At 38.9% G+C, this 16,047-nt stretch overlaps 1 protein-coding gene across 2 annotated transcripts in view; it reads left to right on the forward strand.

Annotated features, from left to right (window-relative positions):
* The window catches only part of SIM2 (SIM bHLH transcription factor 2), a 60,915-nt gene that overhangs the window by 21,207 nt on the left and 23,661 nt on the right, over positions 1 to 16,047 (forward strand). For both annotated transcript variants that reach the window (XM_062622309.1, XM_062622308.1), the window contains 2 exons: positions 137 to 245; positions 15,138 to 15,223. In XM_062622309.1, coding sequence (XP_062478293.1) covers positions 137 to 245; positions 15,138 to 15,223 — 195 coding nt within the window. The remainder of the gene's footprint in view (positions 1 to 136; positions 246 to 15,137; positions 15,224 to 16,047) is intronic.

A 16,047-nucleotide genomic window follows, 5' to 3' on the forward strand; every position in this document is an offset into this window, starting at 1 on the left:
ACATTGAACTTATGTTTTTAAAATGGTGTGTAGTTACCCAGATGTGGTGTAGGCAGGTTACTTAAGAACACTTTTGGGATAGGAAAAAGAAAATTAGCCAGCTGCACTGCTTCATGTGTTACATGTCTCTTCACAGGTGGAGCTTACTGGTAACAGCATTTATGAGTACATACATCCTTCTGATCATGATGAGATGACAGCTGTTCTTACTGCTCACCAGCCTCTTCACCCTCACCTCTTACAAGGTACTGTGTGATCTGTGATCAAACTACCACTGAAAAACTAAAAGAAGTTATAACCCGAGGCTGAAATGTGACAAGTTCGTATTTATTCAGTATGAAGCTATGTACATGAATGGAGGAGGAGCATGAACTTGAAACTGTGACCCAGGATTTTATTTTGTTGTACTAAAGGGAATAAGGTATCCTAGATTAAATAATGCTTTTCGTGTCATGGACTCCATGCAGTTTTAAACAGGTTTTCAGATTTTGCTCAGTGATCATTTAATCTCTGTTATTTTGTCATCACTGCTGAGGTTGCAGGAATATTGCAATAGTCTAGCTGTGCACAGCTGCAGCTATGTGGTCTTAGAGGAAAAATATCCCATCTGGGAAACTGGGAAATAGGAGGACACTTTTAATGTTTTAAACCCAGGACACTTTTAATGTTTTAAAAACAACTGTTTAATTTGAAACTTGGACAAAAAGCCAGACCTAATACCCTCCACTGGGTAGGAAGAGCAAAAATGGGTTTTGTAAATGACCTAGATTTAGAAACTCCTATAAAAAGTGATCTCTCCAGGAAAATAATGTCCTCTTGCCTTCATACTGGATCACTGATTCACCAAGCCTCTTCACACATCCTGTTCAGGTGCTGCAGATGATTCATCCACGTGTATCCATACAGTATGATGCTAGTCTGGATGGAGGGTCAGGAAAGACAGCAGAACTCTAATTGATTATGTGAACGCCTGGATCAGACTGTCCACCCTGGCTGTGCTCAGCCGCCACACATAAATATTAACATAACCCTTTGTGTATTACGTTGTTACTTCAGTGTCGGAACTACTATATAACTAACAAAAATGCGCTCATCTTTGCACTAACTATTTAGTAGCTTTTGTTTCCTTGGGGCAATATTTTGAACTTTAAAATATCAAAAATAATCTGGCTCTCATCATGTAAAATGTGCTTCCACATGCATTTCATAATTGCTTAATCAGTTGGGACTCACATTCTGCTAGTTTTTACTGGCCTTCTTAAGGCACATCTCCTAAAGATATGAGGAGCTTTGGGTTTGCACTGTGGTTCTGTAACAGTTCTATACAAGAATCAGTTCTGGTGCGTGTACATTTTCTGTACCTTGTGATCTCACCACAGTTCTGACTGCTGTGGTTTCATCAGTGCAGAACATTGTACCCTCTTCATAGTTTGCTCATTCCTCAGGCAGGGAGTTTGTTGTGTTTCTTAAATGTTGACTTTAAAGAAACCCAAACAAACCCAAGATTTTTTTTCTTTTTTCCTGCCTTATTGGTAAACAAAGGTAATACTTCTGGTATATACCCGTAACTTTTCATGCAGTTCTTCTGATATATACCCACTGTCTGGTTTGCTGGAAGCAGTGAGATAGCACACTAGCACAGCAGTTCCAGAAGGTTTGGGGGTTTTTGTCCAGAGCTAGGAACTGCCTGTTTCTTGCTTATATTTGGAAGTCTCTGGATGCTTATCTTGCCTGTTAGCATTAGTTTTCTGGAACAATCAGGTCTCTCTCATTTTAGCTACTTACGGTCAAATTTATTTCTTAACAAATTCTCATTATCGTGAAGTGTAATTCTGGTCTGGTTGTGTTTGGAAAGACTTTTCAAACTGTTAAGTTAAGTACTTGCAAATGTTTCAATCTGAAGTTCTGCTGATGGTATAATTAGCCCGAGATATATGCCTCCTTCTCTGTAGCTTTCTTTACCTCATTCTACATAGATGCTGTTTGTTATTAACATCAAACTCTGTTTTTTCAATAGTACAAAGGTAAAGGAAAATTCGCTTTGAAATGAGATCCATTTGCATATGTTTTGTTTTGTCTAAATTTTTGAGTAACAGAGGAAATTGATAAAAACCTCAGAAGAACAGGATCTCATTTGGATTTCTAGACTTGGAGAAGATGAAAAAGGAGTTAAGCTGAGTTCTGGTTTGTATAGGGATTATTTTATGTGAATCTGCTGTGTGTTTCTTCCTCACATGATGCATGGGTGTGCATGTTAGTATGTGTGTGTTAAAATTTCCAGAATCCATAGATAAATCTTTTAAAATGAACAATGACCAAATATCTATTTATATTTGTCTGCCCTGTGCCAGTAGTTCCTTTTTTTTTTTTTTCCCCAGCATATCCATTTTATGTATATATCTGGAGGTATAGCCTGAAACTACCTGGCCTGTGGAAATCAAAGCTGGTTTCCCATTTTTCTTCAGTTAAGCCCTGAAACCTCTTTAACAGGAATGCAGCAACGTCTGTCTGTATCTTAATAGGTATTTTGAATATTTAAATAAAACATGGAGTTCTACAAATAACTTAGGACAGAGGGAAGTTGAATGAAAGGGGCTTTTTTTTCCTAATAAAAAGGAAACCAGACTTCTTAAAGAGTTTTTTTTTGTCATTTTCATCTCTCTTAATATTTTAAACCGCATATAAATCATCAAGTCACGGAGTCTAATAAAAATTTTCCTTTTATAACTTTATTGTGTTATAGATCTCTGCAATCTGTGCTATTACTCAGGAGTTAAATGAATACTGCCCTGCAGACACAGACATTTATAACACAAATTTACAGCTTGGCTCATGCAACTTTACTTGCTCAATTTGTGTTCTCTGCTAATTCTCGGATATGTATGCATATTTTTAGTTCAGTTGCTATTTCAGCAGTTGTTGCTGGATAAGATCTGTCATGATAGAAATAAAATCACAAACATGAACATACATATCTATACTTTGTGATATTCCTTTACTGGTACTGAATAACTCAGAGTACAGGTTATTTTTATCCTCCAGTTTTACAGTCTTCATAAAGTTTGATGTTGTCCCTTTATTGATTTGTTCATTTGTTTTTAATCTTCTTCATTGTCCTTCATTATTCTCTTCAAACCTTCCCTTGTAGTTCAGTGCTTCATTAGTTCCATAGAAGCTTTCCTGAAAGACCAAACCTGAAAGCCATGAGAAAGGTAGAAGCCTTGCAGCTGCTGAGCTCTAGAAATCTTATTTGTATAAGTTTTATTTCTCAGGGAAATGCAAATTATTGCTCACTGCATAAAATCAGACATAGTGTGGGTTTCTCTGTTTTCATTCAGATAACTGAGCCTCAGAAATGATGCATTAGTTTAAAAGGCTAAAGCCTTCTTAAACTATAGCTTTTATTAATTCTTTTTTTATATTTGCCTTGGATATCCTAATGTTTCTGGTGCAAAAAGGCACATCTTCAAGCACAGAGAGCAGATACTTTCTTTCTTTCTTTTTTTTTTTTTTAAGGACAGTAAAAGTTCCTGAATAATTATATGCTGTCAGACTTCATAGCAATATTAAATGCAATAAAATTTGGGAAAATGAATGTTGGTGAACTGTCTGTCAAGTCATCACTCTTTAGATAAGTCCAGCGTGGTGTTGGGGCAAGTTATGCTGAGGAAAGATTCTGGGGCAAGAAATTAGAGGGCAGCAATGCTGAGAAGCATTTAAAAGTCATAAAGCACAAACAACTTGGTGTGAGCTCCAGTTGTGAAGCTGTGGCAAAAGGGGGAACAGGAAATCCTAGGGCATAAAAACAGAAAACTAGTGAGGAGGAATAGCAAGGATGAATAATTGTAATTTTGAATGGAATGAATAATAGTATTAGTGAAATGGACACTGGATTTTTCCGTATGATTCTGTTGTTCACTTTAAAAAAAGAAAAGGCAAGTTAGAGAAAGTACAGAAGAGAGCCACAAAAATGACTGAAGGACTGGAAAGGCTTATAATGAGAGACGAAAGAACACCATCTGTTTGGCTTATCAAAAAGAAGAACGGGAGGTGACTTGATTACTGTTTATGCATACTTCCAAGGGAAGAAAATACTGGGAACTAAAGGACTGTTTTAGAAGAAAAAACATATCAAGGGCCAATGTCTGTGAACTGAAACCACAAAAGCTCAAATTAGAATAATATACACATTTATAACTAGGAGTTTGATTAACCACAGGAACAAAATACTGAAGGAAGCAATGGTTTCTTCCTCTTTTGATGTCTTCAGATCAAGGCTATATGTCTTTATAGAAGATATGCTTAAGGCAGACAGAAGTTACTGAGCTCAGTACAGGGGTAACAGACTGAAGTTTAATGAACTTCATTGTACAGGTTTACACCTATGATCTAATGCTGTTTTTCTGTCCTTTAAAGTGTGCAAGCTATGACTCAATGAAAGCCATAAGCCTCATGATCTGTGGAGGCTTTGGAGAATTTCAGCTGTAACTTAAAAAGTCTTTAAACTGCCTTTTTACTTGCATGCCCAGCATTGAAAATGTAAAGCAATATGTACTGATCCCTTGCTATGAAAGAAACCAACAGCTGGACTTTCTTTCTGAGGGGATCTGGAGTTGGGAAAAGAATAATCTCTCTCACACAGACATTAAAGGTAGGGTATGCCTTAGCGAATCACCTCACATGAGACTTTAGGCCAACTTTGCACCAGTTGTAACAAAATTAATCCATTATATTCAACTGGGATAGATTAGCAGAAAAAAAAAAAGTATATAATTTGATCTTTTCCAAATGACGTGAACGACATGTACTGGCTGTGCTCAGATCTCAGATGACTTCACTGCCCCTTCATCCCTTCATACCATTCCAAACATTGCTTAATGTATTACTGGTCTGCAGCATTTTAATGTGTTCTGGCTTAGTTTTGTACCTGTGAAGCCTTACACCTCAGTTTTCCACTCCCTATACCATCTGTATGTGTTGCATAGGCTGATAAAAGGATTCTTGGGCCCCTATCCTAAGATATGCAACACTTAACTAGCAGAAATTTGGGAATTGTTCCATGATGTAGGGCTGAGAAACTGATTTCTTAGGATGTAGAAAAGTTGTGCTGATGTATGCTGTCTCTCCTTGTGCACTTACAACTCTGAAAGACCTTCTTTTTTTGTTTCTTCAAGAAATAACAATCTGGGTCCGCTGGATGCGATTCTCCTGCTGGATCAGAAGATAGTCATCCAGCAGGGTGGTTGGGCTCCAAAATGTGGGGATGTTAGGTAACAGTAGTTTCTGAATCTTGGAAGACTTTAAGGTTACATTTATGACTGACTGGAGACCCAGTGCATGCTGCATATCTCCTCTGCTTAGTGCAGGAGACCTAGTAGGTCGTGGTGCCATGCAAGATTCCGCCTAGCCAATAGCTCCAGAACTTCATGGAGGCATGTGAGGAATTTGCCCTCCACTTCGCCTCACTTCACCTCACATCATCTGTAGCATAAGACTAAATGTCTGTCAGGCTAGTAAGTCTAAGCTGGTACAGCTCAGCAGCAAAGCATTGTGGTACTAGCATGGTGGGGGATAAAATGTTGAGAGAGGTTTGTGAAGCAACTGTTACAGAGTGCTTTGTCCAGAGCTGATAAGCATTTTGAATGTGTCTGAATTAGTGGCTGGCTTTCAGGGACTGAATATTGAGGACTGCACTGGGATTACTGACTACACCCACCTCCCCCTAGCACACTCTTTAGAGGAAACAACATGCTGACACAAGCTGGGATGCACATACTACAAGAAGTCATGACCTTAAGAACTCAAACGATGTTGCTGTCAAAAGTGTGTCTGTTCCAATCAGTTTTGCAGAATTCTTTCTTTAACAGCAGCACAGAGTGGTAGGCTTGTGGCAGCAACATTTACCAAACCTTCTGGAGTTTTTGGGGAAATGCTGTACCTCCTGCAGCCAATCTGTAAGAATAAATAAGGAAATTTTAGCATAAAATATCAGGGTAGTGCAAGCTGGGTACAACTCGTCAGTCCATCTGTCATCGCTGCAGCTGAATGCAAGCAAGCAAGTAAAATTAGAGTTATTTGTACCTCAGCTTAACTGAGACAAGCAATGAAGCAATGCTGAAAAGGATTCAGCATTGTGCGCTGCTCTTCCATGTGTGTATTTGGAGTCAGACTTTGTGTGTCTCTTTTATTAGTTTCATATGCTTTTTCTGATATTTCAACCCTTTAAAATGTCAATAGTTTCCAATTTTTGCTGACTTGCACACCAACGCACGGTATACTAAAAGCAATATGTATTAACATTCACCAGAGCACACAAAGGGAAAGAGAAATACCGTAGTTTTTGTAGACATTCCAACTGTCTGCAAATGACTTGATAATTCTTATATGACTGGTTATAACCCTAATGTAAGTTACACAAGAAATGTGGCATACATTGTGCCAGGTTTCCCACTCCAGTTGATGCTTTAAGGGCTCCATTTCAGTCAGCTAAGAAGTAAATGCCAGTGTATACTTTTCCTCTCCTGGAAGAACCTCTTTCATACATACGGTTTGTTCAACACTAAAAAAAAGAAAATAGAAATTTGTACATCTGGAAAGTTATATTTTTATCCTAACTTTTAAAGAATTTTTTTCTAGTACTGCATACACAAAGGACAAATGTTGATAGGAATTTCTGTTTGAATTAGTTAAAAAATATTTTATGGGAGAACTCTTATTGAAAGAAATGGTTTAACATGATGATCTTGCTACCACTGCTCATTACTACTTTGAATGTACAAAAGTGGGAAAGAAAGCAGGCTGATGGCACCCCAGTATTTTCTTTTTCTCCATTGGTAATTGACAGTAAAATATACCAAAGACAGCAGAGTGTCTCAGACTACAAAAACTCTTCTTTTCCTTTCTGCCTACCGTCCTGTTAAGTTTCCTCACTAAGAAAAGTTTGGAAGCAACACTTACAGGAGCAAAGGGTAATTCGGGCAAATACCAGCAAACGGCTGAGTTTGAATGACAGGAACGACAAAAGAGACAATTTACCTTGTGCAGCTCTGACAGGATTCTGAGTACAGTCACAACACAGAACAAGCTGTGCAAATGGGGACGGAAGTTGGGCAGTTCATGCAAGCTTGGAACTCTAGGACACAGGCTAACAACGGAACTGATTGCTTTCCTACCACAGCAGGAGCATTACCAGTTCAAACCAACCCAGCCCACAAGCCTCAGTTTTCAATTTAGCGTGTGCATAGGAACTTGCTCTATCTCTACACATAATTTGCAATTTTGCCATGTAAGGCATTTATATTTTATAATTCAGCTGGTGCCACTCATTTGCCAAAAAAATGAATATTCTGAAATACGCCTGTAACCTGCGTGCTGCAGGTAACGATGCTGCAGTGTAACAGGGAGAAGGGAAAATATGTCTAACCATTTTGTCTCTTCTGTCTTACTTGGAATCAGTTTTGACCACACATACCAAGGAAGGATAGGGGAATGTTGTTTTCATATATAACTTTGTATGCAATATTTAACATTGAGGCATTGTCTCAGTTACAACCTCAGTTTTGCCCTGTTCTTTCTGGCATAGCGATCATAAAGACAGTCAGTATGCACTAGGCTTACATGTCTAACTCCTCATTTTCTACTAACTCATCTCCAGGCCTGCTTCTGATCTTGTCATAAGGAAAGTCTGCCAAAGGCATTTGCAAGCCCCTTCTCATGCTGGCCCTGTTGGTCAATCCTGGATTCCCAGCTTTAAGGACTACCTTAAAACTGTCTATGCTATCACACAAGCATTTCTTTTGTATATGCCGTATAGTGCTTTTTCCTCTTGCTTGTTCTAGAAGTTGGTGCCACCCTCATTCAGAATTAAGGGGTAGAAGCTGTGGCAGTAGCTTTCCTGTGTCTCACAAAAGCCTTGTTATAGGAGACTAGCCAAGTTACTCACATGCTCTTCTAGTCAGTAATATGCTGTGTGGGACACAGATGCTTTGCAGATTAAACAAGAATAAGAGTAGAACACGTGGGACTTCATACTATAGAGGGGGTAAGATGAAAATCACCAACTGAAAAGGCAAAAACATGCAGAGTGTTTGGGGGATGGGCCATAAAGTGTTATCCAGACATGAACCTGTGGTATCTGTGTTTCCACCTTGTAAAACAGTTCAGCAGGGACATAGAGCGCAGTTTATCACACCTATGCCTTCTCTCCAGAGGAATGTACTAGCTTTAGCGGGCACATGTCTCCACACAAGCTGGACTGGAGGGAAGGCAGAAGCAGGTGACCAAATGCACAGTGCTTTGGTCTAAATGTGCCTTTTGAGAATAGGTTTCCTCTCCCACACTATAGCTGAAATTTGACATTACACCCAAGCTGCCACGTAAGGTGCACATGAATCATTAACTGTGTCAAGAGATCCCAATTTTAATGTGGCTTTGTATCTTTGTATCAATGTGACAGATGAGACATACATTCTTAAAGCAGCGCATGGTGCTGCAGCGTACTATTTGCATGCTGATATATATTAACTTGCAAAGTGGCTCTGCAACAAAACAATCTCACATTTTGCTTCTGTCAAAAGTTGGGAGCTTTGGGAAAGAAACATAAAATAGTAGTTTTTACCTTAGGGAAAATAACGGCATGAGAATTGAAGCTGTAAAAAACCCTACAATCATCTTTTTTCTCAGTCCACTGTGAAAGCAGTGTACCAACCACAGAATATTTTGACTGTTTTCTTTCAAAAGACATGAAAGATGTACTGGAAAGCAAAGATGGATTTCATCGTTGTACCCCCAGGGATGGACAACTCTGGCTTCCATAAAGCTTACCATAATTTCACAGAAATGCTTGGAGAATCCTGTTTGGCAGTCATGTGCAATATGAGTGAAGAAATGCACAAATTCTTTATCCAAAATAGCAAGAATAACTTTATTTATCATGATATTTATTCTGGTATGAGAGTAAGAAAATACAAATCTGTAAAATATAAACAGGCTTGACTAGTGCTTGCAGTCAAACTGTATTGCATGATATGCTAAGCTAAGACAAGGGATTAGTGGAGAAGGTATGCTTTGTAGAAATGGTACTCAGTGATGTGAGAAAGACATCCAACTTACATATAGCCATAGACAGCAATGTTCTTCTATGTTCTCATTCACAGGTTGCTGTGTTTCAGCTTTGTGAGGATATTAACGTGGATAAGTTTGAGCTAGGATTTGAATTAAGCCATTTACTCTCTGCCTCATTTATAGCTTTTACTGAATCGTCTCAATTATGTTGTAGCAGTGCTTCAAGGAGGGATCCTCTGTATGATGATCAGAAGATACAGTAATAAATTGGTAGAACAGAAAAACTTCTCTGCATCTGATGAGGGAAACATAGAGTTTGGTTAAAAAATAAACAGTGATTTATTTGAAATGGGCATCTTGAACACGGATATGGACTCTGTTTTGCAGTACCTCCCCCTATAAAACTCATTACAAGTGACATGTCAGTTTAATTAAAATATCTGCTAGTAGACATACTGAAAAAGTCAGAATCTCAGTAACCTCAGTTACACTTTTCCAAAGAAGAGCAGCAGAAAAGATAGAGAAATCTGCTTAAAGAATACAATCAAGTTGATCAAAACTAGTCTTTTACTTGCATCAGTTTTCATTTCCAACTATTACCCAATCACACAGTTGGGTAAAAATGGAAAACTAGAATTCCAGAATGAAAACTGAGAGTCTCACCATTCATTCTTGAAAAGATTTCAATGAAAGTTTGTGGAGCAGTGGAAAGAGGACAATCACTTTCAAATTTTAAACATTGACACAGGGAGGAAAAAAAAAATTAGAAATCTGCTATCATCAGTAAGTCCAAGTTCTAACAAATATTGGAACTGTTTGGAATTGAAAAATAGACCTTCGATCATGTTCCACATAACTGGATAGAGAAAAGCACTTTGCCAAAAATGAGAGGGTAAACATTTAGAAGGAACCCTAAAGCTCTGCTTTTCATCTCTAATTCCTGCAGTAGACAAACACAACATCAATAAGTTCTGGTAAATGTTAAGAGCTTTACTAAGACGGTTGGTATGCTTTTCATGAAGCTATCATCAGAGAATTTCAAGATAGCAATTTAGAAGTGGGGCCGGAGGTTTCTTTTTAACTATAGCAGCTATTGAGACATTTTCTTGACTCATCTTCTGAAAAAAAAACAAAACAAAAAACTTGAATAGAAAAATGTACAAACCTTGAAATTTATACAACTCACTTCTGAAAAGAAGGATCAATTTCCCAATTATCTTGAAATTGTTTGGGAGAGGGAAACAAGTCACATTTAGGTAAAGAGGGAAAATGGTTGCTGGCATAGAAAGTAATGGGGAAGATGGGAAAAGCAGATCCATTCTGCAATATTTACCCCCATAAAGGAGAACTTCAGTAAAACCTTTCATAGCAATACACAGCTGTTTGTCAGAATTACAGATGGCTGTAGCAAATGCTAGAGAAGGTGCAATTAAATGGACAAATTTTGTCATATGTAGTGGAATTGCTGGAAGAGTAGATATTTCAGAGAAATAGTGCTGAATAAGAGGTACAACAACAGTGAAATTTAGCATGATTTGCTGTAAAATTGGCCATCTCCATGTGGTGACTGCTCACTTTTTTTAAACCTCAAGTGGCTGGGAGAGGAGTGGCTGGAAAGCAGCCCTGCAGAAAGGGATCTGGGCGTGCTGGTTGATGCTGAGCTGGGTATGGCTTTGGCAGCCAAGAGGATGAGCCGCATTCCGGGGCGCATCAAACGCTGTATAACCAGCCAGCTAAAATAAGCAATTATCCCCCTGTATTCAGCATTGGTGTGGCCTCACCTTGAGTGCTGTGTGCAGTGTTGGGTTGTGCAATTTAAGAAGGATGCTGTCCTGGGTTCAGCCCATGACAGGTGTGAAGGCCCTTGAATGCATCCAGAGGAGGGGAACAAAGCTGATGGAAGGGCTGGAAGGAATGTTCTGTGAGGGGCAGCTAAGGACTTCAGGTTTGTCTAGTTTGGAGAAAAGGAGGCTGAGGGGTGACCCCATTGCTCTGTACAGCTTTCTGAGGAGAGGACATGAAGAGGGAGGTGCTGAGCTTTTCTCCCTGGTATCTGGTGATAACGTGTGGGAATGGTTTGAAGCTGCATCAGGGGAGGTTTAAACTGGACGTTAGGAAGTATTTCTTTACTGAAAGGGTGGTTGAACACTGGAACAGAGAGGTGGTTGATGTCCCAAGCCTATCAGTGTTCAACATACAGTCTTTAATTACTTAAGAACTGTCAGAACTTAATCGGTTTCCTCTCTGTTTCAAACCACTTCCAGTTTCTTGATAGCCTAAGATTCTTTCTGTCATTTACATGTGCTGTGCTTACATGTTTGCTTGAAAGAACCTTAGCGGTATCAATAATTACATTACTATGTCAAGATGCTCTATGTTGTTATATTTTTGAATTTTTTCAAAACTTAATTCTGATTGATAAAATCACTTAACCCTTAAGAATAATTGGTTACATTCACCTTTTACTTAACCCTGGACTGAATATTTTACATTTACTGGGTTTCTATCTTCTTTAATTTGAGAGTTTTCTACATCCTTGGACATCTCTGGTCAATCTGCTTTCAGAGCAGGTGCTGGCTATTTAAAGCTACAGGCTTTTTGTCCAGCTTTAAAACTGAGCTTTCATGCCTAATATCTCCCTACAGTTTTGGGATTAACCTCTGCAGCAGGACAGCATGCATTAGTAATCACTCTTCTCACAACTCATCTGATTTCTCTTATTTGAATATTCAACATCTCTCTCTTGGCTTGCTAAACCTTTAAGTACCTCATTTTCTTTCTACGTTCTCTTCATCAGAGTAGACCATCTTAACTGCATCAGATACAGCCTGGATGTGATATTTTAAGTTTTGCATTATATCGATGGATGTATTAACATCCAGCAGGATGCCGGGGCCTCTTTATTTCCTAATCAGCTTTACTATTACAAATTTACTTTAGTTCTTTTTTTTGCTTTGATATCCCCTTCTGCTACTTTGCAGGTTACTGGGGAGTCACACTGGCAAAAGTATCAGTTAATACGAGTACTAATTCACACTGTTCACAGTCTTGCACATCTAGGCTTTTTATGTGACAGTTTTGGTCTTACTGCTTCTTCGTATTTTGCAATCGCTTGGTAAGGTCTGGAGATGGTTTTATTCCCAGTAGGTGTACACAAAGATACATGTTCACAGAGCCTATGGATGACAGGTCAACACAGACAGAAGAACAGGCACCACATGCACACTAATGGAACTCACGCAAGCATGAACAACATAAATGGTCTGGTCCTGCTCTTCCTTGCCAGTGAGTCAGTCTCAGAGCTTGCTAGTGGATTTTATGCACTCACACGCACACCTACAAGGATCTCTCTCTGGTAGCTTTCGTGTTCCTCAAGTCTAATCCTGCAAACAAGATGCCAGATGCCATCTGACACCTGCATGTTATTCTTTGGGCACCTTGATACAACCGTGAGCCTTACCCAGCCATTGTAACAATCCCAACTGTAACACTCTGCATCCACCTGTGCTGTAGACACTTTGCATTACTAAATAACTGCTTTAACAGTTCTTATGGTCTCAGACCATCTGGGAATAGTCAGTCTCTCTTTTTCTCCTTTAGACAATTCCTGTTGCCCTCCTCCCCAGTGTAGGGATGCAACTCTTGCATCATCAGTGGGCTCCCACACAAACAAAATCACCCTTAATAGACATAGGAGGAACACTTACCATCATGTATACATTACTTTGTCCTGTTCAGGTAAAGCAGCACGTCAGTCAGAGCCCAGATTCTTTTTTGGCCACGTGGACCATCTCTCCATTTGCTTACTTAAGGCATTTTCATATCAGCTAGATAAAGCCTCAAAAATGGAAGCTCCCAGATGAGTCTCAAGTTACATCATGGATAAATTTTCCCTCTTTAGATTGCAGGTGTATGATAAACTGATTTAAGAGACTAGTCTTGGTTCAGCAACACACTACTAAACCCTATTAATTCAATGATCAATAATTAATAAACACATCATTATTAAATTGCAGGTACAGATTTTTGAACTTGGTTGCACATAACAACAAAGCTACTGATTATTACTCTTCTGTCTATTGAATCACAATTCTATCAACCTTCCCTCTCCACACCACTTAGAAGAAGTAGGAGTCAACTCTAGTTTCATTTACTCTGGCCTCCTACACCACACAACCTGTTTGTCCTGGAATTGTTTTAAACACTCTACCGGTTTCCTAGAGAACCTGTAGCTAGTTACAAGGACCGGCGTTCAGGGGACCTCTTGCTTACAATCTACCATAATGAAATCAGAGACACAAGATCTCTTCTAAAATAATGCAATGATGACCCATTTCAACAATAAAAGCAAAATATTATCCTACAGTCTAGGTACTACTCTAGTTTTATAGATGCCTAAAAACCACACAGTGTTTCAGAACCTATTCCTGGTGGAAGAATGAAGTTAGAACTGGGTGTTTCTGGTAGCAGTACACCAGTCTGCAGTAATATTTAAAAATGAAGCAAGCAACAAATAGAAGGCTAATGAATAGGGTGTCTGGAGGGAGTTCATCACTGAAAGAGAACCTTTTAGGTCTTGTGGCAGGACATATGAGAAGTTTCTGCTTCTGCTTCCACTAATCATTTTTTTATAGAAGAATGAAAGTCATTTAAATTGCTAGCAACTGAGTCCACGTGAGAGGATGGTCTTTATATGTTCATTGCTGTTCATTATTTTTCTCCCTTGCCCCCTTGAAGGGAGAAAGTTACCTTTATTTTGTGTGCATGGGACTGTGGCAAAAAGAGAGCAAGAGCTAGTGTGAAGTCACACAGAAAATCTGTATTGAAGCCATGAATTGCATGTTCCCAACTCTCAAATCCATTCTTTACTTGTGAGATCATGCTTCAGCAATAGTAATCTGTACTGTATGGCTTCCTCCCACCAAACTGTATACATTTGTATTTAAAACTCCAGTAGATATGCCAGTTCATTTAAGTGCCTGCTTTTCCGCATATGGATCTAATTTGCATTAGGAAGATAAATGGAAAATTCACATACTCAAGAAGGCTGTTTCTAGTTGGGATGCACTTCTCTTTTCACTAAATCCTTTTTCTGTGGTTGTATCTTCAGACCTTTAAACTTGGAACTTTATATAGAGCTTATCGGTTCCAGGTAGTGTTCTGAGGCTCAAGCCAATGCAGGTGTGTGGCTAAGAGGTGTTAATTGGGTGATGGATGCACAAAAATCAGGAACACAATAATTAAATCAAATTGAATTGTTTACAGTGGACTTCTGATCAATCTCTGTGGGGAATTAGGAGGTAATACACATTACAACAAATCTGAATACCTCTCTACTTCCCTGATTTTTCTGTTCACAAACATACAAAACAAGTTGCCTTTTCCTAATGCAGTTGTGTTCTGCAAAACCACAACTTTCAGTAAAAAACCTGAACTAATTAATGATGTCTGAACTGTTATTGAGAATAATTAATGTTAAAAATAATAGTAACTTATCCTTAGCGGAAAATAAGTGGGTACCAGAGCAATATTTAACTTTAAACACTTCTGGAGGTTACCCATGAAGAAATTTGTTTAAAAGCCATCTATCAAGATGGTTTTGGAAGTCAGTGAAACAGGTAATAATATTGCAGATGGAGGTCAGAAGTCCTCCGGTCTAGGCATGACTATCAACATATACTCAAGTTACTACAAAACCAATGAATTTTCTTGTTTCCCATTCTACTATTATTTTGGAGAGTACTTTCATTTACCTGCACTCCAAAGGATACATTTCCTTACCTTACCAATTTGGGCTGGTACCCAGATGTTTAGAAACAAGGTGATTGCCTTATGAATGGTGGTAAAACCAGAAATTTAGAGACCTAGTCATGCTTGTACAGCTTTCGCAGGGAATCCTAACGTGAAGGTGAAACAAATTCTGAGGGCAGAGATTGAGCAGGAAAGTAGAATGGCCGACTTCTGCAGCTGTCAAAGGCTGAGACATAAACTCATCTGTTAAATAATGAAAGGCAATATTATGGACAGTTTTGAAATCTTCAGTAATAAATGATCAGTGTGGTTTGTGCTTTCAGAATATGAAATTGAGAGGTCATTTTTCCTGAGAATGAAGTGTGTCCTAGCCAAGAGGAATGCAGGATTGACATGCAGTGGCTACAAGGTAATGTATATAAGCTTTGCAGCCTCCCTCTTAGCCCCCACCCCAAGTATTCAAGAAATGACAAGTTGATTTATGTAGTGGTTTTTACCTATGTGTAGCGGAAAACAAAATCTGTGATGGAAACAATCAGAACAGGTCAAAAAATTGCCACTGCTGATTGCAGATTCCCTTAGTAATGCAAGCCTAGACTCTCACAGTGTGTTAGTTTGCTTTTGTGGCACATTCCCACATACTGATTCCTGATCTTCAAGGCTGGAGAACTGGCTGGAGGACAGCCCTGGACATGCAAGGAGAGCACATAGCTGGGTATTACTCCCCTATGGAACTGGAGGCAGGTGAGGCAGGAACTCGGAAGTCTTCCTGCATCCCTCTGCCTTGGTGTTACTGTGCTCTGGCTGAGCAGCCACCCCGTCATACTAGTCACTTCACTGGCCTTACCAGAATTACCTTAACATTAATGAGACTGTAATGTTACCACAAACAATCATTACTATCAACTTGGGGTTGAATTGTATCAAACCACCAAGTCTGTTAATAAATCTTACCATTTGTGTTAGTTTCTTATTTGTTACATTAAATGAGAAGCCATAGCAAATGCTGAGATTCTGTAATAACACCTGCCATTCACGTAGTTATTTTCAGCCCCGCAGTGTGCATTTGCTGCTCTTTGAGCTGCACAGTATAATTCTATTCCTTAAGCATCAGGAGAGAAGGGTACTTCATATGCAGTCTGGTGAGGATTCATTTTGTTCAAGTCATTCAAAAACAAAACGGAAAGCACACAAGAGAAGCAGAGCTCTTTAAAAGAATGTGTTCAAAGTCCA

Source organism: Pezoporus occidentalis, unplaced genomic scaffold (assembly GCF_034315485.1).
Source record: "Pezoporus occidentalis ecotype Australia unplaced genomic scaffold, CSIRO_AGI_Poc_V1 ctg24, whole genome shotgun sequence".
In the NCBI taxonomy this organism is placed as follows: Eukaryota; Metazoa; Chordata; class Aves; order Psittaciformes; family Psittacidae; genus Pezoporus; species Pezoporus occidentalis.